The 27,394-nt window shown below is 52.4% G+C and overlaps 1 protein-coding gene across 6 annotated transcripts in view; it reads right to left on the reverse strand.

The window, feature by feature from the left end:
* Positions 1-1,488: 1,488 nt before the first annotated feature.
* PBX4 (PBX homeobox 4) overlaps positions 1,489-27,394 on the reverse strand; it is a 33,682-nt gene continuing 7,776 nt past the window's right edge. For 2 of the 6 annotated variants that reach the window (XM_081816236.1, XM_081816247.1), the window contains exons 2-7: positions 23,066-23,139; positions 8,969-9,216; positions 8,498-8,688; positions 7,915-8,050; positions 4,637-4,793; positions 3,364-4,433 (exon numbers count right to left, since the gene is read on the reverse strand). In XM_081816236.1, the coding sequence (XP_081672362.1) occupies positions 4,036-4,433; positions 4,637-4,793; positions 7,915-8,050; positions 8,498-8,688; positions 8,969-9,216; positions 23,066-23,139 (1,204 nt within the window). In that variant the 3' untranslated portion in view covers positions 3,364-4,035. The other 4 variants (XM_081816255.1, XM_081816261.1, XM_081816241.1 and 1 more) reach the window with 4 other exon arrangements.

The raw sequence follows: 27,394 nt of genomic DNA on the forward strand, positions 1-27,394 counted from the left end.
CCCCCCCCCCCCCCGCAGTCGGCTCTCTGCTCAACAGCTGGGAGGCCTGTGAAGACCCAGCCCCCGTGGCGCCCACTGAACCGGCTGGCCCCTCTCGCCCGTCCCAGCTGTGTGGGCACCTAGGCCAGTGCCCAGCCTCCCCGCCCCGCCTTCTGCACGCCCCCTGGCTCACCTCCCTAAGGTCTCGTCTCAAAGCTACCTTCTCCGGTGGGCTATTGTCATAAAACGGAATGAAGCCCTGACACACGCCACAACGTGAACCTCGCAAACGTTGATGCTGAGTGAGAGAAGCCTGTCACAAAAGGCCACAGAGTGTATGATTCCACTGACAGGAAACGTCCAGAACAGGCAAGTCCATAGACACGGAAAGCAGATTGGTACTTGCCAGGGGCTGGGGGAGGGGGCTGCGGAGTGACTGCTCGTGGGGACTGGGTATCCTTTGGAGTGAAGGAAATGTTCTGGAACTAGATACAGGTGGTGATTTCACAATCACGTTGTGAATGTAATCCATGCCACTGGATTCTTCTCTTAAAATGGCTAAAATGGCAAATTTTATGTTACATATATTTTATCACAATTTGTAAAAAGAAAGGAGAGGGGCACCTACGTGGCTCAGTGGGTTAAGCATCTGCCTTCGGCTTAGGTCATGATCCCAGGGTCCTGGGATTGAGGCCGAGTTGGGCTCCCTGCTCAGCAGGGTGTCTGCTTCTCCCTCTGCCCCTCCCCACCCACTGTGCTCTAAGAAAGGAAGGAAGGAAGGAGGAAGGAAGGAAGCAAGCAAAAAAGAAAGGGGAAAAAGGCACCTTCCCCCAGAGGCTGGCCCTGAGCCCACCCCAGACTTCTGGTCATGTTTCTTCTCTTTTTTTTCTCTGGAATGTCATTTCGCTCAAGCAGGGCCCTGGTCTGTCAGTGAATCTTGGGCTGCAGGAAGCCAGGAGGCGGGCTGGCTGGACGTGAGGACCGGCACCTCAGACAGGGGAGCGAGTCAGCTGCCACCTTCCGGCTGCAGACGACAGAAAACCCAAATCAAGCCTTGCGAGGAGGAAAGCCCGGAGCACGTGCAGGGCTGGTCCTCAGCTGGCACCTGAGCAGACCCAGCCAGGGACAGAGACACTGAGCTGAGCGGCACCATGGGCCACAGCTGTAAAATGGGAACCAGCTAAACGTTCAGCGCCGAGGCCAAGAGGCTCCTGCCTTGGCGCTTCATTCACTGGAGGAAAACCCTGGCCAGCGTGTCAGTGAAGAATGGTAGAACTTCTATTAACAGAAAAAAATACAAACCCAACGCCCCGGGAAGTTCGGAGCTCACCGCAGGCGGAAATCAAGAGCATATGGAATGAGGCGACAGAAGAGAGTGGGGAAGGCAGTGTCCGGGGGACCGGCGCATGAAGGGACACAGGAGAGGACAGAACTGCAACGCCAACACCGCGCCACCCGGCCCCGCCCCGCACTGCCATCGCCAGGAACAAATCTGGTGTGAACAACATCGACGTGAAAATAAGTCCAAAACTTTAATGGGAGACTTTGTGACAAGTCCTAGAAGAAACAATTCACAGTCTTAGCATAAAATTACTATTAAAAAACCAAACTGAATTGAGAAAATGAGCAGCATCTCAGCCCATTTCAGGGCCCGGCCGGCAAGCAAAGGATGGCACCCGCCGCCTGCTGCGCTTCTGGGTTTTTGAGGTAATAATCAGCTGCACGCGCAGTAAAGACTCGAGTGCCCGCAAACCACGGCAGGCCACCCGGTCTGCTTTTCTGCTCGTCCCCAAAACTTAATTAGATGCGTCTGAGTTGACGCTGCCGGGGTCTCCAGCAGGCGAAGCGGTGGACACTGGGGGGGCGGCTCCCTGGTAGCTGCCCCGGGCCTGAAAGACAGAGACTGAGCATCAGAAGGCCACGGATGGCCCGCTCCACCCCCACATCCCCCGAGAAGAACCCAGAAAAGGAGCCAGGAGCCAGCGGAGGCACTGAGGGGCCCTGTTGGGTCACAGCTGGCCTTGCCGCCTGAGCCCTGATAGGGACGCGCTTCCCCAGCAGGAAGGGGGCTCCACTGGCCACCCACCAGGGCTCTGGTCAAGGACTGATGTGGCATTGTGGTGCAGCCAAGGCTTCTGCACATTCTGAGGGGGAGACAGACCCAGTCCGGCCTGGAGCTGATGACGGTCCCTGAATCATCATGGCCGGAGGCAGTGAGCCAGACGGGCTTGGAAACCCGGCTGGACACTGGGTCTGCCTGGGCAGCCAGAAGGGTAGCAGCCACAGTTCCCAGGCACAGGGGCTCTGTCTGCGGTGTGGGGACAGTGGCGGGTACACACGGCCTTAGGATGTTTGTCCACAGGACCCCCCCCCCCACCAACTGCAATGGAAAACATCACTGAAAATGGCTCTTCGAGGGCGGTCTGCTCCGTGGTGAGGCCTGCTTGCAGCCCACGAGAGCAGGGCCACTCCCCTTCCCAACCCGCGCTGCAGGGTGGCTTCCGTCCGAGCCACCTGCTCCCAGGTGTGCAGATGTCACACCCTGCATGTGACCCTGAGGGCTCACTCGGCTCCTCCTGGGCTGGCAGGCGGCCACACGAGTTCCTCCTTCCCTTCCTGTCTCTAGCACTTTCCCTTACAGACTGAGCCCTCCGGCTGGTGCCCTCTACCTCATCTGATCCCACCAGGTCAAGGACCCTGCCCCCGCCCCTCCCCGCCTCAGCTGTTCCCTCGCCACGTGTCCCCCAGCACTGTCACAGCACCTGCACTTCAGAGGCCAGGGTCACGTGAACAGACGGACAGACTGCTGTATTCCTGAGAGGGCTGCCTCACCCCGTGACACGGGGGTGCCCGGCCCCTCCGACTGGAAGAGGCTGTGATGAGCACCGGCCTCAGGGGGACACCCTGCCCTTGAAGGACACCTGCAGGCCTGTGTTCTGGGAAGGGGGCCATGGGTGGTGAAGGGAGGGGTCTGTCCACAGGACTGAGGGGTGACAGGCTAGTGTCCAGGTGTGGGACTGGCAGCCAAAGGGCAGCCCAGACGTTCCTCGGGTCACAGGGTGGAGGCGATAGCTTCCGGCCAGGCGGCCTCAGCCCTCGGGACGGCTCTCTTGAAAGAGCAACTGTGCCCCCCCAGCACCAGACCAAGGACATTCCACTTCCTCTGTGGGGCGGGTAGGACCCTGCCTCATGGTCCAGGGAAGCCCCATCGGGACTTAGGCAGCTCCAGATCTCCTGAGGCTGGTTCTAGGGGTAAGGATGGACCTAGTCTATCAGCTCCCCACTCTCATACTCACACCCATCATAGCTGAGGCACTGAGCCCCAGGAAGGCACAGAGCAAGACGAGGCTGGGCCACTTGGTGGCGCCAGAGCTCCCTGCTCTGCCCAGGTGCTCACAATGGGCTGTGGGGTTACCGTGGCGATGCATCGCCCTGCACCAGGTCCTGCCAAATGGCCCCAGCAGGCATCCATTCCCTGCACCAACTAGGGGCTGCGGGTGAATCAGTGGGGTCAGCCGGCACGGTAGGGTACACTCCTGTGAAGGAAAAGGTGGGCTAAGGCCTTGCCGATGCCACCCAGCCTTGCCCCCGCATGGACACATCACAGCTCTACCTGTGCGGCCTCTTCAGGATGACCCTGCCTGTGGGCCAGGCCCTGGTGACAGACGGCGGGATGCTGGGGAGGCACCAGGGGCCATGAGAGGGATAGGGGCCCCCAATCCTGGCTAGCCCAACACACTGCCTAACACCCTGAGAAAGTTCCAGAGGGCATGTCTGAGATGCCCGTGATCCCTGGCTCATTTTCTTCCCAGTCACCAAAATGGATCTTCACTCTGGCCTAGCTGGGCCCCGGGTGAGGGGACAGCAGGCTGGCAAGGCCAAGGCACTGATGTGGTGGAGGGTCTGAGCCTAGTAGGGCTCCATGTTCCAATGGTCAGGGCCTTGTCTGCCTGTCCCCTCCCCCCACTGAGGGTCCAGATGCCCGCTGGGAGGGAGGGCTCCTTCCCAACAGCCACAGCCCTTGCCTCGGGCCCACCACTCAGCAGCTACTGGGAGTTATTGAGTCCTGGGACTGGGAGTGAAGGGCGCAGGTCTTTGCAAAGTGGGCCCCACAGAGCCATGCCCCTGAGGCCACTCGGCCAACCTGTAGTCATCAAGACAACAAACCAAGTACCCAGTGGGCCCTTCCTCATTGCTGGCACCTCTGAGAGAGCCTCGTGGAGGCTGAGAGGTGGCTGGCAAGATGGCCCATTCCCAGGACCCACCACCCACCTGGGCTCTGCATCTCTGCCCCAACACTGAGTCAGGGACCCCAAGGGCATCCTTGGATTGTGCCCTGAGACTCACCTGGGACCGCAAGCTGCCTCCCGCAGGGGCGGGGCGGAGAGAGGCCAGTGTCTGCAGGGTGATAAGCGCATCCCCGGCACTGGTCAGCGGGAAGGGACCAGAGGGACCTAGAAGGGGTGGGAGGTGTCAGGACAAGTGTTCCAGCCCCCAAAGTTACAGAGGCTCCTCAGGTGGGATCTGCCAGCCCCTCAGCCAGGAATGTGGCTCCCACCGGCCTCAGCTCCAGAGAGAAGGTCTCCTGCAGCCCCTTCCCGCGCAGCTCAGCGGCCATGCATGAAGGACAGTCCTTGGGCTGGGAAGTCTCACTCACCGGGGCTGGGTGTTGATGGGCAGCTAGCCTGGCTCCCCAGGCCCCCGACTTTGGTGGCGTCAACTTCCATTTTAGTTGTATAAATGGTAGCCTCTTCTTGAAACTTCCCCATGTTCTTTTTATATCGGATTCTTTTGTTGCCGAACCAGTTGGAGACCTGTGGACACACAGAGAAAGAAGTCGCTGGAAAAGCTGACCCAGTAATGAGATAACGTGAACATATGGTGGGCTCTCTCTGAGGTACCCATGCTCCCACGGCCAGGAGGAACATCTCTGAGTGGCAACACGAAGCAATGGGGCTGGGCAAGAGGCCGGGACCGAGAAGCCGGCGCTGACTGAACCGTGGACCCAAGGGAATGGCCACAGTGGGTGGAGGTCACCCCGAGCCAGCCTGTCCTACCAGGTGCTGCTGGGACAGGAGCGGGAAGGAGCTGGAAGGAAACAGCATGTCTGACATGTGGAGAGCCGAGCGTCCATTCCCTGCAGGGGCAGGAACAGACTAAATTCTGGATTGATCTTTAGGGAAAGTGAGAGCCAGGGAGCCACGCGTCCCCGGGGACCCAGTAACCCCACTCCTGGGAATTCAGTCTAAGGAAAGACCACACCAGATCCACAACTTCTCAAAGGAAAACACGGATGGACAAACTGAGAGGGCAGTGGGAAGGAGCCAAGCGCTGAGCTAAGTGCCTGTCACGTCCTCGGAGCAGCTGGGGACAGCCGCGGTCACAGCCGTCCTATACGCCAGCAGGCTCGGCAGGTGCAGGAGCCCCGGGGCCGAGCGGGGCTGAGCCCAGCTGACCCCAAACCTGCACCAGGACCAGGCCAGGACTTCTCCCCGGGGTTGTTCTCAGTTGCGGGGCCGTCATGGGCGCTGTGGGGTGCTGAGCAGCACCCCTGGCCTCCACCCACCAGATGCCAGCAGCACCCCACCCAAGGGTTGTGACAATGAAAATTTCCCCTGGGGACAGAATCAGTAAGCCCCTGGGCCAGTGCCTTCCTATGGAGACGGGCACGACTGGAAACACTTCAATATCCCAAAGTAAGGCCTGGGGCCCTGCAGTGACGGATGTGTGGTTTAACCAACAGAAGTAACAGTGGCAGGGTTTTGATGATCTTTTCTTTTTTGAAAATGTATTTCTTTAATGTCTCTACCCAGGTGCTCCACGTTATCTTCCCCACGTTAGCCATGAAACGAAAAAGCCCCGTGTGTGCTCCTGCCCCTCGCAGTCTCTCCTCCCACCTGCCCCCGGGTGTGAGGGTGGCCAGAGCAGCACTTGGTTCCCTCTACGTACAAGGAATGTGCTGGAACATCTTTGTGGAACTGAGTCTGCAGAGGAATGGCAGCAAGCAGTTTTCCATGGTAACTCAACTGGCATTTTAGGGGGGCAGACAGCAAGCCTCCCATGTGGGCGAGGCAGGGAGGCTGGCCCTGTTCTGGGCAGATGGGGGACCCAGGGGCCGGGGGAGAGCTGGTCCTGGGCCAGTGTCCGCCCTGTCCATGGGGAGCACCCCAACACGGGCACGTCAAGCAGGTGCGGACACGGCCCAGGCTCTCAGATACCCTCTCCGTAGGTGCGGCCCGGAGCCACCAGCCGCCCCTGCCCAGTCTCTCTGGCCCATCCGGCCAAGCCTGCTGCAGCTGGTGCCCAGGTTCCGCCCGACTCCCCATCCATGGTTCGGCAACCCTGCTCCTTTCTCCCTCACGCCTCAGCTGCAGCAGCAGCTGATCCTATCTTGAAAATGTCTGTGGCCTCACGTGTGATACCCCTTGCCCTCAGGGTGCCCCCATTACCTTCTCCTTAGGTGGACCTCCCAGCTTGCACATCTGCACCCTAAATTCAGAGCCCCCCCTCAACTGTCAGCCATTTCATGCTATCCCGAGACCTGGTGGACCCGCCACCGTGGGGAAGGGGCTCCCAGCACAGAATTCTGCTGCTGGTCGGTGTGTGTGTCGGGGGTAGTCTTAGGGCCCGACCAGAGAGGGGAAGTCACTGGAACGTGGCTAGTGCTTTTCCAACTTTTGTTGGCAGCTGACCCTCTCCTCAGATGAAGTCTAGACCCAACACCCATCTGCCTTCCAGGGGCGCCAGAGCCTGAAACGAATCGGGCTGTTCCTCAGCTGCACGAGGTAGCAGACAAGCTGTGGCGCCTCACGCTTCTTCGGGGCCTGGAGGCCCCAGAGGTGCGCCCCTCGCTTCAGCGCTGGCCTCGGTGCCGAGGACGCCAGAGCGGTCCAGGGTGATGGAAGTCAGATGGGACTGCGACACCTGCAAGGTTCTGCTGCCGGGGGGGCCCGGGACTTGTCGCAGCTGGACTTGGCCGGGGCCGGGACACAGTCTGGCTAAGGGCACGGGCTCTGGAGGCAGCCAGACTGGGCTGGAAACTCTTCAAGTGCACAGTGGGTGAGGATCAGTGGCCTAGCATTGGCGTGGTCGGCCCTGCTGCCAGAGGCTCGGGGGGTGCTGCCCCGGGAGTGCGGCCTGCCCCTGCCCCGTGAGCCGCCTGTACTCGCCATTCCCACTTTATTTTTTTTTAAGATTTTATTTATTTATTTCACAGAGAGAGAGATAGCGAGAGAGGGAACACAAGCAGGGGGAGCGGGAGAGGGAGAAGCAGGCTTCCCGCGGAGCAGGGAGCCCGATGCGGGGCTCGATCCCAGGACCCCGGGATCATGACCTGAGCCGAAGGCAGACGCTTAATGACTGAGCCACCCAGGCACCCCACCATTCCCACTTTAAAACCTTCTGAGATGTTTCTTGGGTTCTCCCCTCAGGTCCCCCTCCCTTGCTTCCAGTTCCACTGAGGACACTGGAGGTCCAGACTGCCAGGGCCTCCCAAGGCTGTCCAGGTCTCATCTCCAATCTGTACCCCCACCCACCCTCCACGTGGAGCCAGATGTTGCCCGGTATTGCACAACCCTGCCACGTGCTCTGGACCTCTGGAGAAACAATCAAGCATGCATGCATCCGAACTTCTCCCAGTACAACTGAACTGGTACTCTGGCATGAGAGCTGGTCTATCACTTTCAGTCCTAATTCTGCTCCAAGCTGTTTTTCTCTTCCTTGCTAACACGTGCTCAGCTCTCTCATGCAGCACACGACATTGCTGTTATACAACTGTGGTGCTCAGTCCCGACGGCCAGACTCTACACTCCACTGATGCTGCCTCAGGGACCTCACACTCCACCCACGGGCTCCACACAGTTAATGAACTTCCTTGGGCATCCTCCTCACTGGACACGACCTTCTCCCCCTCCTCCATGCAGGGAGGCCCATCACCTGGGACACTGTGATGCCGCCCTTCCTGGCCAGCTCTTCTTTGGCTTCTTCGCTGGGGTAAGGGTTGCTCAGATGGGAGTAAAAATACTCATTCAGCACTTCGGTGGCCTGCTTGCTGAAGTTCCGCCGCTTGCGCCTGCAAAGACCCATCTTCTCAGCCTCAGCCAGCGTGCACCCCAGCCTCTAGGGACGCCCCTGTGTCCCCATATGTGATTTCCTAGAGGTCAGCGCTTTTTTTTTTTTAAGATTTTATTTATTTGAGAGAGAGAGAGAGCACAAGCAGGGGGAGAGGGAGAAGCAGGCTTCCCGCTGAGCAGGGAGCTTGATGCGGGGCTCGATCCTAGGACCCCAAGATCATGACCTGAGCAGAAGGCAGATGCTTAACCCACTGAGCACCCAGGTGCCCCAAGGTCAGCACTTCTGATCGCCTCCCAAGAGGCTGTGTGAGGGCTGCACCCCTGGCCACAGCTGGAGCCCCAGGACAGGCTGGGAGGCCCCCAGAACTTAAACCCAAGCCAGCTGCAATTTGGTTCTTCTTCTTAAGAGCCAACCCTGGGGTCATGGGCAGTATGTAGGGCCTGACCTGGCATCGAGGAACCGTGAACGCAGGGTCATCACAGCCTCGCAGGTGCTCTGCTTCAACTGCATCTGGATGGCATTGAACTTGCCGTGGATGACACTGACCATGTGCTCGATCTCCTTGGGCGAGACAGGCCTCATCCTGCTCTGCTCCCGGAGAAGGTTGGTGACGTGCGTGGTGAACTCACGGCAGGCCTGGGGTGGGGACACACATGCCAGCCTGTGACTACCCAGCAGGCTGGCTCGGGGCTCCACGCGGGACCAACCACCTGCCGCCCACCCCGCAGCTCCCACACAGGCTGGCTACTGAGAAGTGAATGCAAAGGGTTTCCAGCAAAATCGGCCACCTCTGCCATGAGACCAAGTGCATGTACTCTCTGGTCTGTGCCACAAAAGAAAGGTGGTTAGCGTTCCATGTTTTGCTTTGACAAATGTGCATTCACATGACAGAAACTCTTCCATGCAGAAAGATCACCTGTTCATATTTCTCTAGCTCAGAGTGGTAAATCTGTCGGATCTGGGACAGCTTGGCCCTGTAGTCAGAGTGCTCAAGGCTATTGTCATTTGGACAGCCACCTGGTGTTGCTGTGTTGGCCGCTGCCGCCGATCCTCCTCTTCCTCGCCTCTCCGGCCTGGATACACCCTCGGCCAGCAGCATGTTATCCAGCCTCATGAGCTGAGCACTGGGGGGACCTTCTTCTTGAATGCCATGGATGCTTAACACTAGATAAGAGAGATGAGACCGAATCAGTGTCCACTGTCCGAGGGAAAACAACCACAACAGGTGATTAGCACTGGCATCATATCTGAACCCCTGAGGGGAAAGGAAAGTTTCCTTTTATCTGGTAAGAGACACCGAGTTACCCACTTTGACAGTGGTCCAGGTGCCACACAGGCCTGTAGTCCAGGGAGTGCACACAGGCCACCGTTCAGCGCAGCCATGTGGGCGGAACTTAAGAGTCCACAGCCGGGCACCCATGGGAGACCTGGGCGGGGCAGGTTTGGGGTGGCACCCGGGACTGGAGAAGCCCAAAGCCCTGAGCCGTGTGTCTAGAAGGGAGGGGAGGGCACAGTTCCAGATGCTCACATGAGCACAGGCGTGAACATGAATGTGAACGGCAGCCTGGTGTCAGTACAGGGCTGTGTTGTGACGATGTATGTCAGGGAGGGCAACTGTTGCTATAAAGTCAGGAGGGACGCCTGGGTGGCTCAGTTGGTTAAGCGTCTGCCTTCGGCTCAGGTCATGATCCCGGAGTCCCAGGATCGAGCCCCACATTGGGCTCCCTGCTGAGCAGGGAGTCTGCTTCTCCTGACCCTCCCCCCTCTCAAGTTCTCTCTCTCACTCTCTCTCGAATAAATAAATAAAATCTTAAAAAAAAAAAAAAGTCAGAGAGGTAAAGCTTGATCTAGAGGGTACCAGAAAAGATGAACTAATCCACTTAGAGATTTTAAACAGAAAAACAAGACATTTGGCCCTAAAACTTGGGAGGCTGGGCCTCAGCTGGGCTAAGAGGGGGCACCCACTGGGGGCAGGGCTGGATGGGCAGAGGAGACAGTGGGGAGAGCTGCCACTGTCCAGGTGGACACAGGACAGCCAGAGGGAGAGTCCCCAGGATCCCTGAGCACCGGATATGGGTGTGAGAGAAAGAGGCCAGGGCAACTCCCCAGGTCATATGGGCAGCATCACGGATGGCACCCCATTCTCCCAAGCACAGTGTGCAGAGTGGCCTGACCCATCCTGAGTCCCTGACCCGGCCAAGCACAGATGCGAGGTAGCTGCTTACTGGGAGTTGGGGATGGACGGACCAGTTTGGGTGGGAGACAGATATTCATGTGTCATCTGCATGTGGTGTGTTTGGGACATCTCTATGTATCCACCTGTGCACGCAGCTCTACTTATGAGAAGTAGGCCATGGCCTCTGAATGCTGGAAAACCAACATAAGGGATAGGCAAAGGAGGAGATGGAACGAATGATCAGGTAGGTCAAGGAAGAACCAGAAGTAGTCACGGGGGTGACTACCGTGAAGGGCTTAGTCATTAGGAGACTGCTGTTAACCTCTGCAAAAGCGCTGTAGGGTCTGGTGGGGTAGAAGCTGACTAGAAAGCTCCAGAGGACCGTGGGAGCCAGGCAGTGCAGGGAGGGAAAGCCTGCTGCAGGGGCTGCAGAGCGAGGCTCAGAGCCGAGGAGGGTGGTCTTGCAGGAGCTGAATTTTGTTTGTTTCTTCAGTGACAGAAGAAGTGTCTGTGACCACAGAGAAAGCAACAAGTGGACAATCATGGGGGGCGGAGGAGTGGCCCTGAGGGGAGGGAGGAGGCAGGGGATTGGGAAGGAGGTGATGATGTGCATCTAGTTCTGACTTCCCAGAAGAACAAAGTTTAAAGTGTTTTCTTGGGAACAGGCTCCTTCCCTACTATCAGCTACTAACAGACTTAAATGTTCAAATGAAAAAGGAGTAGAGCCCTAGCAGAGATATTTATGTATCACTTGTCCCTTTCCTGTTCCCTGCATAAAGGATTGACCTTTTTTTTTTTTCAAGATTTTATTTATTCACTTGAGACACAGAGATACAGAGAGAGAGAGAGCATGAGCAGGGGCGGAGGCAGAGGGAGAGGGAGAAGCAGGCTCCCCGCTGAGCCAGGAGCCCGATGTGGGGCTCGATCCCAGGACCCTGGAATCATGACCTGAGCTGAAGGCAGACGCTTAACCATCTGAGCCACCCAGGCGCCCCATGGATTGACCTTTTCTGTCCTAGATTTACTTGTGAAAACTGAAGGAGCTCAAAAGGTATCCTTGTAGGAATTTTCCTCATGTGTGGGGACTCAGTCCCTCTGGGTCGCAGGGAGGTGCTTTCTGAAAGAGCTGAGGGAGAGGGACCCTCCATCAGTGCCTCCATCACAACCTTACGTGATCTTCAAGGGCACTGGAAGTGAATCTTAGTTCCCGTGCTCAACCAGGACGGGGCTCCTGGGGCGCACATACCCTCATCTGGTCCTTGCAGACGCCAGCTGAAGCTAAGCGGCTGGGGGTTCCTGGACGGGCCCTAAGTCTGCTCTACAATTAACCTGTACCGCCTGGTCTTGGTACAGTCCCCTGCTCCCCTAATCTCTCTTTGCCCAGAGTAGATAATGGATGCCCTCCTGCTCAGGTCCCTCTGTTTTCAAATCCTACTGATTCTACCTCCTCAATCAACTCACCATCCATCCTCTCCCTTAATGCCATTCCTGGGTCCTGCTGCGCTCACCCCTCCCCTGCCCTCCACGATCCGCGGAGGAAATCCCTCTCTCTGCCCCATCCACCGTGCACACCTGCAAGCTGACCACCTTCAAACACTGTGTTCATCATTCCAGTCCTGTTCAAAGACTACAACAACTCCCGGGCACCCTTGGATAAAACCTAGAGTCTGACACCTGGCCCTCAGGGACTTGCCTGACATCCTTCCAAACTCACCTTCGTGAACTTTCCCTCTGCTGGGCCCTGCGCATGGCCCTTTGACAGCACAGCAGACACTCTGTTCCTGTATCAGGTTTATTCCGCAGCTGTCCCCCAAGTGCCTATGGTCCAGGAGGGGGACCAGGAGCAGGCCAAGAGGGACACACAGGACCCGGCATCCTCTGATGCGCAGGTTGGGGGAGAGGCTACCTCCTCACCTTCCATTATGGCTTAGTTAAGTCAGGGAAAGGAGTGCTCAGGTTGGAACACGAGGCTTAGTGAAGGCATGTGTGTGCACGCAGAGGGTGGGTGCACGTGAGGGTAAGTGTGTCTGTGTGTGCCCCATGTGCGTGTATAACTCTGGGCTGCTGCAGGGCGTGTGGCAGTCTTTCTCCTGTTCTTTACCCAACAGCAGGCATCTGGGAGCCCATTACAAGCCGAGTACCATACCCAGTGTTGAAGGTTTTTAAAAATATACCAAAAAAACCCCACATGGAACTTGTCTTTCTCAAATGAAAATTCTCAAATCACGGAGAATACGCAAGCCTTTCCTCACATTTGTCTATAGGTATGTATTGGTGCAGGCTTTCTTGGAGGTGAGTTTTGAAATGCTGATTAACAATGAAAAAGTGCATATCCTTTGACCTTCAAATTATTGTTCTGAGAGTTTGTCTCACAAGAACATTGACACCTAGAGATGCCATATTTACAGGATGCACACTACCTCTACTGTTCGTAATTTTGAAAAACTGAAACCATCCAGATGTCCATGAATAAGGAGACAACGTGCCTGTCATACCCCAAGCCCTGTGGTGTTAGCCATGCTATTATGGTAAGCAATCACACCCTACAAGCTTTATTTCTTTACGACTGGACATTTTTGCAAATGTACATATTTGAGTAAAAGCAAAACTTAAAAAAAAAAAAAAAGTGCGCTTTGCCCTCCGCCAATGCCCTGCAGCGCAGCTCTGTCTCTCCCTCAGCACCAAGCCCCTGTCCTCCCAGGCACTGTAACTGGCCTAATTATGGTCATTAGATACTCATTACCACCAATTACAACAAGCTCATTTCCGGTAGGCTGTTCCAGAGCATCTCAGATGTGCTCCTGGGCACCCTCAAGGGCCCTCAACTGGCGACTGGGAGGCCTCGGGGACGAGGAGCTCAGCTCAGGGACACTGTCTGCTCGAGGCACTTAGAGGAGGAGGTAGGATCTAAAATAAAGCCCCCCAGGGGCGCCTGGGTGGCTCAGTTGGTTAAGCGACTGCCTTCGGCTCAGGTCATGATCCTGGAGTCCCTGGATCGAGTCCCGCATCGGGCTCCCTGCTCAGCAGGGAGCCTGCTTCTGCCTCTGACCCTCCCCCCTCTCATGTGTTCTCTCTCTCTCATTCTCTCTGTCTCAAATAAATAAATAAATAAATAAAAATAAATCTAAAAAAAATAAAATAAAATAAAATAAAGCCCCCCAAACCCACACCTGGGCCAACTGCCAGAGTTCCTTCTGTTCCCAAATTACTGAAAGTGATAAAAACCCTGGTAAATCAAACAATGAAAGGAAATTGTGAATATCAACACACTACGTTTGTTTTTAAAGAAATAATATGGAACTGTTATGGGCTGAACTGCGTCCCCCTAGTTCACCCGTTGCAGCCCTAACTCCAGTGTGACTGTATCTGGAGACAAGTCTTGTGAGGAGGTGATTAAGATGGAATGAGGTTGTAAGGGTGGGGCCCTCATCCTAGGACTGCAGCCTTCCAAGAAGAGGAAGAGAGCCCTCCCACTCCCCCAAGCTCGATGTGAGGGCAAGGCAAGAAGGTGGCTGTCTGCAAGGCTGGAAGTGGCCCTCACTAGGAACCGAATTAGCTGGCACCTTGATCTTGGACTTCTAGCCTCCAGAACTGTGAGAAAATAAATGTCTGTTGTTTAGGAATCCCCAAGCAGATTAAGACAGGAACATGATTCCAAGTTGTTTCCATTTTTCTCTCCTTAATGGAATAAAGACATGGCCACTGGGGGAGATGGAAGGCTCAGAGGGGAAGCCTCCTTCACCCTGACTCCCCCCATCCTGCTTGCCTACCCCTTCGCCCATTCAGGAGTGCTCTTGCTTGGCAGCAAGATCGTGTTCCAGTTTCCTCCCTGCCAAGGTGGGAGGTTGGACAGAGCCATCTCCGGGGCCCATACCCACATGGGAGTAAGTCTAACCCATGAGCTGAGCCGCAGAGACCTCAGATGCCCCTAACTGGCCTGACCACATGGCTGTGAATGTGTCACCCTGCAGGCTGCAGCTCCCAGCTGTGAATGGAGCTGCCCTGAGCTCCCAACGGGATGGGCTGAGGCAGGACAGGCCTGCCTGACCTGGAGCCTGCCAGAGTGCAGGACTCAGCAAAACACTGACCTCCCTTCCTCCCTGCTGCCCTCAATGGGCAGGGCCCCAGGCCCTCAGAAGCCTGCCCCCCTCACCCACACAGCAGGGTCTCCACCACCCAGTGTCTGGATGGATGAAGCTGAGAGAACTTGGAATAGAAAGATGCACTGAAGCCAAGTGACAGGTGGCAACCAAACTGCTTTCTGAGGAGCCCTTGGACAACAGAAAGTCCAAGCCTGCTGCTGGGACCTCACGGTTAGGGTCTGGAGCCCAAGAGTCTTGAGAACATGCTGAGTACCCACAGTCACCCTCATCTGGTCACACCAGTCCCCAAATCCATCTGCCCATAGCGCCAGTCTGGAAGTGACAGTACCAGTGTCTTTGCAGGCATGGGTGAGAATAATCATCAGGAAGAAAAGCTTGGGGACTTCCTGCTTCCAGAAACCTTGCGATGTGTTTTTGAGCCCTTACTGAGGGCTAAGTGCTGGGCATAAGCTGCGGCTCTGGGGTGACAAGTGGCTTCTGCCGCCCCCAGGGAGCTGCAGAGACTGGGGTTCTCCTGCCCCTACATCGTGGCAGGAACAGGGCATCTGGGGCAGACCCAGTGTGGTCACTGAGACCTGGGCTGAGGTGAGTGCACCTGTCCTCATTCTCGGGCTTGAACTGAGCTTCTCTTGCAGTCAAAGAAGCAAAGGTAATAAGGGAATTCTACAAGGAATTCTGGCAAAGTGCTCATCCCAGCAATCACCGTCATCTTTTGTGAGAGTGTTTCCTCCCTCACACAATGCCTCTGATATTGGAGAACATAGAAAGGGGTGGCAGGTGGTAAATTATCTTCCGAACCTGGGCCCAATTGTTTAAGAAAAAAACAAAACAAAAACAAAAACCAAGCAACTCCAGCTATAGGGGAGGTCCCAGCGGCTTGTGGTTGCTCTTTCTGCTTCCGTCGCTCCTATCTCTTGGGTCTCCCCCACATCCTTCCCTCAGGATGGACACCAATGGAGTGTGTACATGGGACCCAGGAGTCTTTTCTTATTAGGGTAATTTCATCTGATAGGCCAGAGGTTTCCCAGACTAACTCTGCACTCACCGGGGGACCCGGTAGACTATGCACACCCCTCGGCGGGCTCTGACTGCAGAGATTAGAGGATCAGCACCTTCCTGCCCCGTCACGGAAACTGGACTGATCCAGACTTGGTCAGTGGCAATTGTTGCTGGTAATGGGCAGTTTCTGAGCCCTAATGCCCGAGTATAGGAGCTGCTGCTGCGAACACCCCATCAAGCCACAGGCTGGGGGCCCCCCACAATGCCCCCAGTGTCCCCACCTGCAGCCCATCACAGTTCTTCCCTCCTGCAGCTCAGAAAACCTCTGCCAACCCTGCCCTTCTGGAACTGCCGTCCCTCACCCACTTCCCTGCTCCTGGCTCCAGAGGCCAAGTTCCTCCCACCAAGATCCGTAAACTGTAAAGAGCCAGAGAGTAACTCTTTTGGGCTTTGGGGGCCATGGGGTCTCTTGTCACTACTGCTCAGTCACCCTGTAGCACCAAAGCAGCCCAGACAAGAGTAGACAAATGAGCAGCTGTGTTCCAATAAAACCTTATTTCCCAGCGCTATGGTCTAGCGGTCTCTGCTTCAGAACAGGCATGTCATGGAGCCTAACATGTACCTGAGGAAGAACCTGTAAGCGTGCAGGTCCAGGCAGGTCAACACTGCTGTATTACTGCCTTCAAATGCCCTTTCCTTGGGGACCCCTCTTGATCCTTCTCCCTTCTTCTATGGGTGCAGTCCAAAGGATTTTAGCTTGTTTAGTTCAGTTCCAACCTAGATCAGGACTCCCCAAAAGGTGGCATCTGGGTTTGTCACCTGTCCACAGAGAAGCCAACACAGACAGAAGAGGCTGCACATAGAAACTTTTACAGCAACGTGATGGAGTAATTTTGTCTGTTGAATCTAATGAGACTTTCGGGCTTGTTATTTTGTATGTCTGCTTTATTTTCCCTTTCCTTTTCCCAGAACTTCTTCTTGCTTGTATTTCACACTGGTACTGGGTGGTGGTGAGCCAAACCCTCCTCAAGGCCAGAGCAGACTGAGCCTGGGTCACTGCCAGAAGCTCTGACATGTCCCTGAGATGTCCCAGTCTCAGATCCAAGCTCTGGGGTTCCATAGGAACAGTCCAGAAGTGACCCTCTCGGGAGTAAACCTATTTCCTCCCCCATGTTTGCAGGATTCCTGCGTCTCTGCATCATTATTGTCTTCAGTGTTGTGGCAGAGATGGGGCTGTCATCTGGAAAAACCCTATGGAAGATTCCTGGGTCCTGGAGATAAGAAACTGAGGGAAAGTCCTGTGTGCAGTAGAAAGGCTCACTCCATAAGCTCCCATCAAGGGGATGCAGAGATGCTAAATGAAGAGCAGGACCACGTTTTAAAGAAGAGTGATCCATTCCCACGGGAAAATCCATCTACTGGGGAGGCAGGCCCCTCTAACTCTGAGAATGCAGGCCCGGTGACATGGCGAATGTGGCAGGAACACAGGCTGTAGGTGCTGTGTTGGATTTGGGGAGCAAAGGAATTCAGGCAAGCCTTCACAGAGGAGGAAGACCAGGTTCCCTGGCCCAGGAAAGAACACCTCAACCAAGGCAATAGTATGGGAACAGGAGTGGGGTTTCCGAGCGCCTGGCGGGGCCCAGCGTGGCCATGGAGGTGACAGGTTGGCCTGGAGCACCAAGCCATTCCTGCTTCTGAGACTCTTTCCCAACAAGGAAGGGAAGATGTGCCATCAGGCAGGTAGAGGCCCACTTCTACTCAAGGCCCTGAAGCTGCAGGTCTGTCTCTATTATTGTTGTGTGAAACTACCCTGCTCGCTAAAGACCATCACTGTCTGGTTTGCTGTCATCACCCCAGCTCCTTGGAACACGCTTGGCCTCACAGAATCGTGTTCCAGAAATAGGAACTTCTGCTAAGAAACCTCTCCCAAAAGGCCACCAGGCCATTTTATGACTACCAAGCTCTCAAGGGAGACAGAGCCCCTTTCTTCAACACACTGCTGCAGAGAAGAGACCCAGGAAAAGCCAAACTCACCATAAAGAGACCTCAAGACAGGAGCTCAGAAGGAAATCACGACCCAGCCTCATTCATGCAGAGATGCATGGCTGTCTAACTAAATGACCAGCAACCTGACGTTAGCAGCCTATGTACATGTATGTGCATAAATATATGAATCGTCGCCCAGAGGATTTATTTCTGCGTACAGGTGTTTTCAAACTGTGTCAGTGCAAATGAAAATCAATGTAAATCATCACAGTAACCTAAAGGAGAAAAACCTCCGCTCCCGATCCCAGGGTCCTGGGATCGATCCGCACGTCAGGCTCCCTGCTCAGCGGAGAGCCTACTTCTCCCTCTCCCTGCCACCCTGCCTACTTGTGCTATTTCTCTGTCAAATAAATAAACAAAATCTTTAAAACAAAACAACAAAAACAATAGCCACTAATGATAAAAACCCTTAGCAAACCGGGGTACCTGGCTGGCTCAGTCAGTGGAGCATGCAACTTTTGATCTCAGGATTGTAAATTCCAGCCCCGTGCTGGATGGAGAGATTACTTAAAAATAAATCTTAAAAACAAAACAACAACCCTTAGCAGACCATGAATAGAAAGAACGCTCCTTAACCTGATAACAAGCATCCCCCCAGACTGCCTGGCACACTCAGACATACTGGGGACCCTTTAGAAGCGCTGCTGCAAGTCAGACATGGACAGGGAGGCCTCTCCTCAGCTCTGCCCTCAAGTGCTGGTGGAGAGGATGCGACCAGGAGCCTGGGAGGGACAGACGGGCAAGGTAAGGACAGGAAATGTGACCAACTCAAAGGGTGAAGGTTGTCCCTGCAGACCAGAAACAAAAGCACAAGATCATTTTAGTCAATGGTCAAACCCTAAGAAAAAACCTGAACAGGGTAATAGACTCTGCAAGAAAGGCGTGCTTTCCAAGAATCTGGGTCCATACTAAGGCCTTAAAGCTCCTGGCTCACTTTTTTTTGGAGGTGCACCTGCAACTAAAACCCTTCAGGTTCTTGAGCTTTTTAAAAGATTTGTATTATTTTAAAGCAATCTCCACACCAATGTGGGGCTCAAACCTACAACTCCAAGATCAAGATCATGAATTTGCAATTGCAACAGATCCGACTGGCTGACGAGGAAAGGGAAATGAGGTAAAAAGCCCGCTTGATTACTCAAGCCTGACAGGTCCTCACCAGGCCAATGAACAGTGGTCAGGAAATAACAAGATGATCCCTTATGTTACCCATTATTTACATTTACGCCCCTGAAAGGCAGCCAGCTGTTGCTCCTGCAGCAGAGACGGTTCCTTGGCCCAAGAGCAAGGCTGGCCGAGACAGGTCTCCAGGACTTCTCGTTTCGCAGGAGACGGTAAGCACAGAACCGACCAAACCCAGGTATAGCTGTGCGCTTACGACCGGCACAGGGGACAGCGACCGCATGGAGAAGACAAAGCAGGTCCCTGAGTCGACTGCCCAAGATGCCCGGTGGCTTTTCAGGGAGCTTCCTCAGCACACCGGGTCTAAGCTGCCTGCCCATCCACAATCCAAGAGCCAATGTTTTTCCAGAAGTTGGCCCTCAAGTTCATTTGGAGGCAAAGCCTGACCCAACCAGTGTGTAAGAATGTTCCTGCTCTGGTGCTAAATGTCACCTTTGGAATGCAGGCTCTGCCTCAGGAATCATCAACACAACGTGCCTAAAATCCAAACAGTTCTGAATTCTGTAATGCACCTAGCCCCAAGGGTTTCAGGAAAGGAACTGAGCCAGTATTTGGTCCTCCCAGCTAAATTCAAAACTCTTCAAACATGCTTTATTTTGCTCTTTTAGGACAGCTCCTCTAGACGCCAAGAATGGCTGTTTCAAGGGAAGGACTCAGGAGGGAGGGTGCACTCCGGGGGGGCGGGGGCGGTCCTTGGCCTTCAGAGAGCTCTGTGGGCAGGGATGCCCGGACATCCCTCGGCTGGAAGATACTCCAGTGTCCCTCCCACAGGCCAGAGGAGACGGTGGAAGGCAGTGAAGTGAGGCAGTGCTTCCAGGTACGTCTGCCAACTCAAGGTTTATACACAGGATGGCTTTTTTCTCAGGACGACGCGAACAATAGCCTTGTGTTCTAAGTCAGGCCGCAGACACAATCTTCCTGAACCCCATAAAGTGAACAGGATGAAAAGGATTTCAATTAATAGGTATCAGTCACCAGAAACAGTTCTTCATTCAACAAAAACCCAAGGTACATGGCACTGTGTGCCAGGTACCAGGACAGTCGTAGAACACAGTACACCTGGACCCTGAGCTCACTGGAGGAGACAGATGGCAAAGGCCCAGAGCCATCGTGGATGCAGTGAGAGCAGCGGGGACACAGATGGCACTTGGGGCTGGTGGGTGCGGGCTGGGAGGCACAGGGAGGGTTCCCTTTCTGAGTCAGGACAGGGTGTGGAAGAGCAGCATGCAGCCTGGCTGTGGGCTACTGGGGTGTGACCTGCTCTCTCCAGAGGTTCACTCTGCTTATCTCTAAAACAAGAGGAAAGTAAGAGGCTGCCAGCGGGGTGGGGCAATAATGCCAGGAAGCTCGGAGCTACTGGACTGCAACCTGTGCTCCAACAATGCGCACTGGGCTTTAAATGCTCTGCACGGGTTTGGTCTTTACCCTAAAGGCCTGTTGCAGACTTTAGCCAAAGGGGAATGTGAAGAATGTGGGCTAACTCAAGAAGCAGACATGCTTTGTCCCTGCATGAGGAGTCCCAAGAGGCCTGTCTCTCAGGATCACCAATAAGGTGGTGACCCACTGGTGCCAGGGTGCAGGATCAGGGCCCTGAGTAGTTTTCTTTGGGCTAATACTGGGTTATACCCATCACAAGACTGGGAGAAGCTGAAGCATAACTGAGATCTTGTTTACTCTCCTGCCACTCACATGTTGGACACACAGCGCTCCCACAGCTGCATTTCCTACTGATGAGAAAAGACACTTGGCCACAGTGAACTTGACAACTCAGCCAGGCCACATGGAGCCCAGCTCATGGCAATTGCAGATGGCCTGCAATTTTCAAGGCTGAGCAGTGCTGGCCCATTCCTGTGGTACCACGTCCTAAAACGCATTATGCAGCCCAACGTTTGAGCCAAGTTGGTAGAAAGGAAGCATGAGGGAGAGGAAGAGAGAGAGAGAATCTTAAACAGACTCCACGCCCAGCGCAGAGCCCAATGCTGGGCTCCATCTCACAACAGGGAGATCATGACCTGAGCCGAAATCAAGAGTAGGACGCTTAACCAACAGAGTCACGCAGGTACCCTTAAAAATTGTTTTTAGGGGGCGCCTGGGTGGCTCAGTTGGTTAAATGTCTGCCTTCGGCTCAGGTCATGATCACAGGGTCCTGGGATCGAGCCCCGCATCGGGCTCCCTGCTCAGCGGGAAGCCTGCTTCTCTCTCCCACTCCCCCTGCTTGCTCGCTCTCTCTCTCTCCAATTAAATAAATAAAATCTTAAAAAAAAAAATTGTTTTTAGTACTGCTAAATTCCATATTTGCAGAGCTAGGCTGTCGTCATTTAAAAAACCTCAGGGTCCCACACATCCAAGGAGCTATGATGACAGAGCCAACTGCTGGGGGCAGCGGGGAGCCCCAGAAGGGCTGTTTTTACCCAGGGCCAGGTGAGGGCTGGGCAGGGGGGCAGCACACCCTAGCAAGAGGTACCAACCCTGGCTGATTTTTTATGAGGGTGACCAACGTCACACAATTCAATAGTACTAAGGAGCATGTGATTATAGCCAACGTCTCCAGAGGATGGACATACGCTGCCATGGGCAGTTTCTTCCCGCCCACAGGACTCCGGGGTTTGTTGCTCACTCAGTTGTAGAAGTGCTGTTTATCCAATTCATATACAACACAGAAGGGAGTGCTGTGAGGGCCTGAGGGTAAACTTGTTGAAACCTGCAAAACACCCAACCTTTGCACTTCAATCTACTAGAAGCCATAATATCTACTCCCCATAATTTAAATACAAAACGGACAAGACAGGCCATTAGACATTCAAACACCTTTGAGAGGCACCTGAGTGGGAGCTCAGCATGGGATGTCACAGCCCTGAGGGGGCATCTTTGGAGGAGGGCGAGTTGGCTCTGGGCGAGAGGGCATCACATGGGAGCTGTCCCAGCAGTGACCTGGTGGGGGATGGGAGTGGGGGCTGAGGGGTGAAAAGGGGTTCACATTAGGGAGGAGGATCGGGTATACATGGGGGGCAAGGAAAACTGAACAGATAAGTAAAAGTACCGAGGATAATGAAAGCGGAGATCTAATTGTGAGGAAACATCAGATAAACCCAAATGGAGGGGTCTGCCCGTGATCTTCCAGATGGTCAAGGTCATGAAAGTCAAGGAAAAATGGGGGCTTGTCACAGAGGGGAAAAGACCAAAGGGACATGATAACTACATGTAACACAAGATCCTGGCCTGCATCCTTTTCTATAAATTATTGGGACAACTGACAAAGCTTGAATAAGGTTGGGATTCCATGGTAGTGGCATATTAATGTCACTTCCTGACTATGAGGGTTGTCCTGGGGGGACACAGGAAACTCTCTTGTTCACTGGAAACACACACTCCAGTGTGCAGGGGTCATGGGCATCATGGCAGCAACCTATTCCCTGATAGTGCAGGAAGAAAATGTATTTGCACTGTTCTTGGAACATTTCTGTAAATCTGTTGATTATTTCAAAATAAAAAGTTAATCATGCACAAGCAACCTATGAGAACAAATGAAGAATAAAAGCTTCTTGGTTACAAAGTGCACTCGAAGGTAAAAGGATCAGGAATGAAATATAGCCCAGGCTGGCTTTTATGAGAAAAGAAAGTGTTGGTAAAGACAATAGATAAAATGTTGGCTGCTAGCTGGGTTGGGAGCAATACCATGAAGATCCGCCATGAAGTATTTCTTTGAACTAATATGGTTCCCCACAAATGTCAGTCCCACAAAATGAGCAGTTCTCAACCAAAGTGTGAAGGTCACAGATGATGAAGAAAGACTGAGGAACTGTCACAGATCAGAGGAGACTAAGGAGACAGAATGACTAAATGCAATGTGGGAGGCTGGACCAGAAAAAGGGCATTAGGGCAAAGACTGGGGAAATCCGAATAAAGCCCGTTGTTCAGTTCAAGAGCACTGTACCAAGGTTCATGTCCTGGTTTTGATCATTGCACTGTGGTTCTGAAGGTGTTGACATGAGAGGAAGTGGGGAGAAGGGTACAGGAGAATGGGCTGTCCTATTTTTTAACTTTTCTGCAAATCTAAAATTAACTCAAAATAAAGTTTTGTGGGGTTTTTTTTTGTTTTTTTGTTTTGTTTTGTTTTGTTTTTTAACAAAAGGATTTGCGGTGGCAGAAGCCTCCATGGGGATTACTCTGAATGCTTAAAACAAATAAAACAAAATTGTTATTATTCTATTTTTCTAATTCTATCATCTTTTCCTTTTCCAAAACAACTGAATGCCACAGTGCTTAAGAACAATGCAGCTGCTTGTTACTCACTGGCAACAGTATTACTCCAGATACAAACTGCAAAATACAAGGATGTGATACACCAGAGAACAGGCACTGACAAGGCAGAAAGGAAGCATGTGAACCATCCACTGAGGGAGATGTGACAGGCATGACAGTCCACGACACACATCAGGTTGAGCCAGGACCAGAGGGGCGTGGTTATCATGGTCCTGGACCCACAAAAAATGTCTTCTCAATGGCCTACCTGTCTTTTCCTTGATCTCACAGAGCACACTGAAGAGAGCTGGCTTCATCCGATGGCAATTCAGAGCATGCTTTCTGAAAGAGAAAGCACCAGAAGAGCGTGTTGAAAAAGAGAAGTTATCCTGTCCCCGAGGGTAAAGACCCTTCATATGGACTCTGCCAGTTCTGTTGAAAGTCGCCCTTATGAAGTTATAGTACAAAAGCATTTCGTCTGAATTCCATTTTGCAAAATTCAAATGGAGCAATATACAAATACTCAAACCGTTTCCCTTTACATGTAGAATTTTAAACAGTGCAAATTTAAATAATGCAAATAACTCGTCAAGAGCTACGAATTTTCAAGGTCCAGTGATTGATTGATTGATTGATTGATTTTTAAAGATTTTATTTATTTATTTGACAGAGAGAGACACAGTGAGAGAGGGAACACAAGCAGGGGGAGTGGGAGAGGGAGAAGCAGACTTCCCGCTGAGCAGGGAGCCCGACACCATGAGGTGAAGTTAGACAAGGGGGGCCACCTCGAAGAGCCTTGTCAGTGAGGGGAATGACTCTGGCTTTTGTTTGTCTGTGATGGGAACTGTGATCGGCAGAAGGATAGCCCCCCAAGATGTCCACGTGCTGATTCTCAAAGTAAGTTACAAGGGAGAAAGACCTCTGTGGGTGTGATTAAGGCTAAGGACCCTGAGATGGGGAGATGAGCCTGGATTACCCAGATGGGCCCTATCTAATCACACAAGTCCTTAATAGTGGACAACTTCTTCCAGCTGTGGTCAGAGAGAGAGACGGTGACCTAGAGTCAGAGACACTATGCTGCTGGCTCCAAAGGTGGAGGAAGAAAGTACAAGCCAAGGAATGCAGGTGGCTTCAACAGGCTGGAAAAGGCAAGGAAATGGACTCTTCCCCTATTTCCTTCAGAAGGAAGGCAGTCCTTAGAACACCTTGATTTTAGCCCAGGGAGACCCATGTTGGACTTGTACCCTACAGAAATGGAAGACAATAAATAAATTTGTGTTTTAAGCCGCTAAGTTAGTGGCCATTTGTTACAGTGGCAACAGAAAATCATTACAGGGAGCAATGGGGATTTTACAGAGTAGTTATCACATGATATGAATTGCATTTTTTTAATTAGTGTTGATTTTTTTGATATGTAATTCACATACCATAAAATTCACCCTTAAAAGTATACATAAAATTCAGTGGCTATTAGTAAATTCACGATGTACAACCATTACCACTATCTATTTCTGCAACACTCTCCTCACCCCCAGAAGAAACCCTGTTCCCGTCAGCAGTCATTCCCCCTTTCCCCCTCCTCCTCCCACCGAGCAACCACTAACCTTTCTGTCTCTACAGTTTGTCTCTCCTGGACATTTCATACAAATGGAATCACACAGTATGGGTCCTTTTGTGGCTTGCACCTATCCCATAGCATGTTTTCACGGTTCTTACAAGTTGTGGTATATCAGTGCTTCATCCCTTTTTAGGGCCAAATAATATTCCATTGTATGGATATAATTTGTTCATCCATTTATCAGTTGATGGACATTTGGGTTATTTCCACTTTGGGCTATTATGAATAATGCTACTATGAACATTTATGTGGAAGTGTTTGTGTGAGCATGTGTCTAGGGAGAGCTGCAGAGTCATATGGTAACTGTTTAACTTTCTGAGCAAATGCCAAACTTTTATAAAGTGGCTGTACCATTTTCCATTCCCATCAGCAACTTATGAGGGTTCCAATTTCTCCACATCCTCACCAACACTTGCTATTGTCTTTTTTATTATAGCCACACCAGTGGGTGTGAGGTAGTAGCTCACTGTGGTTTTGATTTGCTTTTCTCTAAAAACTAATGACACTAAACATCTTTTCATGTGTTTATTGGCCATTCTTCTTTGGGGAAAGGTCTATTTAAATCCTTTGCTCTTGGGCGCCTGGGTGGCTCAGTTGGTTAGGCATCTGCCTTCAGCTCGGGTCATGATTCCAGGGTCCTGGGATTGAGCCCCGCATCGGGCCCCTTGCTCAGCGGGGTGCCTGCTTCTCCCTCAGCCTGCCTCTCCCCCTGCTTGTGTACTATCTCTGACAATAATTTTTTTTTAAAAATAAATCCTTTCTTTAATGGGGTTATTTGTCTTTTTATTGTTGAGTTGAGGTAAGAGTTCTTTATATATTCTGGATACTAGACTCTAATCAAATATCTATTATATGAGTTGTCTTTTTACTTTCTTGATAGCATCCTTTGAAGCACAGAAGTTTTTTTTTTTTTTAAGATTTTATTTATTTATTTGACAGAGAGAGACACAGCAAGAGAGGGAACACAAGCAGGGGGAGTGGAGAGGGAGAGGGAGAAGCAGGCTACCTGCCAAGCAGGGAGCCCGATGTGGGGCTCGATCCCAGGGCCCCGGGATCACGACCTGACGCCCAACGACTGAGCCACCCAGGCAGCCCGTGAATTGCATTTTTAAAAGATCACTGTGGCTGCTCTGAGACCAGAATGGAAGGCAAGGGGTGGAACCAGGAACACAGTCTGGAGGCTACTACAACTGGAATAGTCCAGAAATGCTGCTGGCCTAGCTTAGAGTTATGGTAATAGACATGAAAAGTAGATAGATCTTGGGCCTTCTGGCTGGCTCAGTCAGTGGAGCATTTGACTTGATCTTGACATCCTAAATTTGAGCCCCACATTGGGCATGAAGCCTAGTTTAAAAAAAAAGAAAGAAAAAGTAGATAAATCTTTGACTTCACTGATGGAATCAACACGACCTTCTAAAAAAGTGGTGTGGGATTTTGGGGAAAGAGGAGATTCAAGGATAACTACTAGTTTTGGGCCTGAGCAACTAGATGAAAGGAGATACCATTAACTACTATACGGGAGACAGGAAGGCAGCCGGTTTAGGGAAGAAGGGTCTGGAAAGCAGAGCTGTGCTTTGATCAGGTTACACTTGAGATACCTATGAGCTATCCAAGAGGAGGTATCAAGTAGGTAGACGGGCACATGGACATGGACTCAAGGTTGGAGATAAGCAATATAAAGATGGGAAGTCCTGGGCATAGAGATGGCACTTTAAGCCACAAGACTTGAGGAAATCACCATAATACAGTGTAGAGAGGGGTCCATGTCCCAGGCCCAGGCCCATGGACTTAAAGAAGTCAGGAAGAGAAGAGCTTACAGAGGAGACTGGGACTGAACTGCCAGTGAGGAGGACCCAAGAAAAACAGATTCAAGGAGAGAAGAGCAGTTTGTGAAAAATGCTTCTTAGAGGCAAAGCAAGACAAGAACCCAGGAGAAACCTTGGACTTAGCAACATGAAGGTCACTGGTGACTCAGCAGAGGGACGAAAAGGTTGGGAGAGAATGGATGGAGGAGGGGAAGTGGAAGCAGCAACCACAAACTCTTTGATATTTGATCATAAAGGAGAGTAAAGAAATGCAGGAGGTGCTAATAGAAAAGGTGTATATTAAGCAGGTTTTTTATTTTCTATTTTTTATTTATTTACCATGCTGCCCTCATGTTCACAAGAATTATTACTTCATCTCTGCTAGTCAGCTGGAGCGTTATGGACCTTCTTTCCTGCCTCACAGTCATGTTATGTCTTCCTTCCTTCCTTCTTTCCTTCTTTCATCCTTCCTTCTCCCCCCTCCCCTTTCTTTTCTTTAAGTATGCTCCATGCCCAGCAGCGTGGAGCCCAACATGGGGCTTGAACTCCTAACCCTGAGATCAAGACCTGAGCTGAGATCAAGAGTCGGGCACTTAACCGACTAAGTCACCCAGGCAAGTGCAAGACTCTGATGGGTGGCCTGTCCCACCCTGAATTCCTTACTCCCTCCACTGTTCCCTTTAAAGCATTTACTATGGCTTGCCTGGGCATGAGGAAGGTCTCAACTTACTGTTTTCAGAAACTCCAGGCCCACGCTGTACTTGGCATACTAGCTGAGCAAAGACTCACTGAACTGAACTGAAGAAAAGGTAGAAGCTATATATGTCAAACTGGCAGAGAACAGAAACAGAAAGTTTGAAGGCAGAGCTCTGACATTTCTAGACTTAAACTGGAGCAAATAGAGAAGTCAAAAATTGGGGTGAGAACTGCTGGATTCCACCATCAAAGAAGGTAGCAGAAGCCAAGGGAACACAGAGCTCTGCTGGGAGCCCCTCTTCTTGGTCTCTCTTCTAGGGCCAAGGACACAGTGGGTACCCATCCACTCTAGGAATGAGGAGAATTGTTAAGGGGTTTAATAGTACTGCATGAAAGAGAGAAATAAGATCAAAAAAGAAAATGGCCAAAGGACACTAGATTTGGGCAGGAGGAAGTTATGCATAAAAGAGAAAAACTG

This window comes from Leptonychotes weddellii, chromosome 1 (genome assembly GCF_054177405.1).
Source record: "Leptonychotes weddellii isolate Sample4059 chromosome 1, ASM5417740v2, whole genome shotgun sequence".
NCBI classification, from domain to species: Eukaryota; Metazoa; Chordata; class Mammalia; order Carnivora; family Phocidae; genus Leptonychotes; species Leptonychotes weddellii.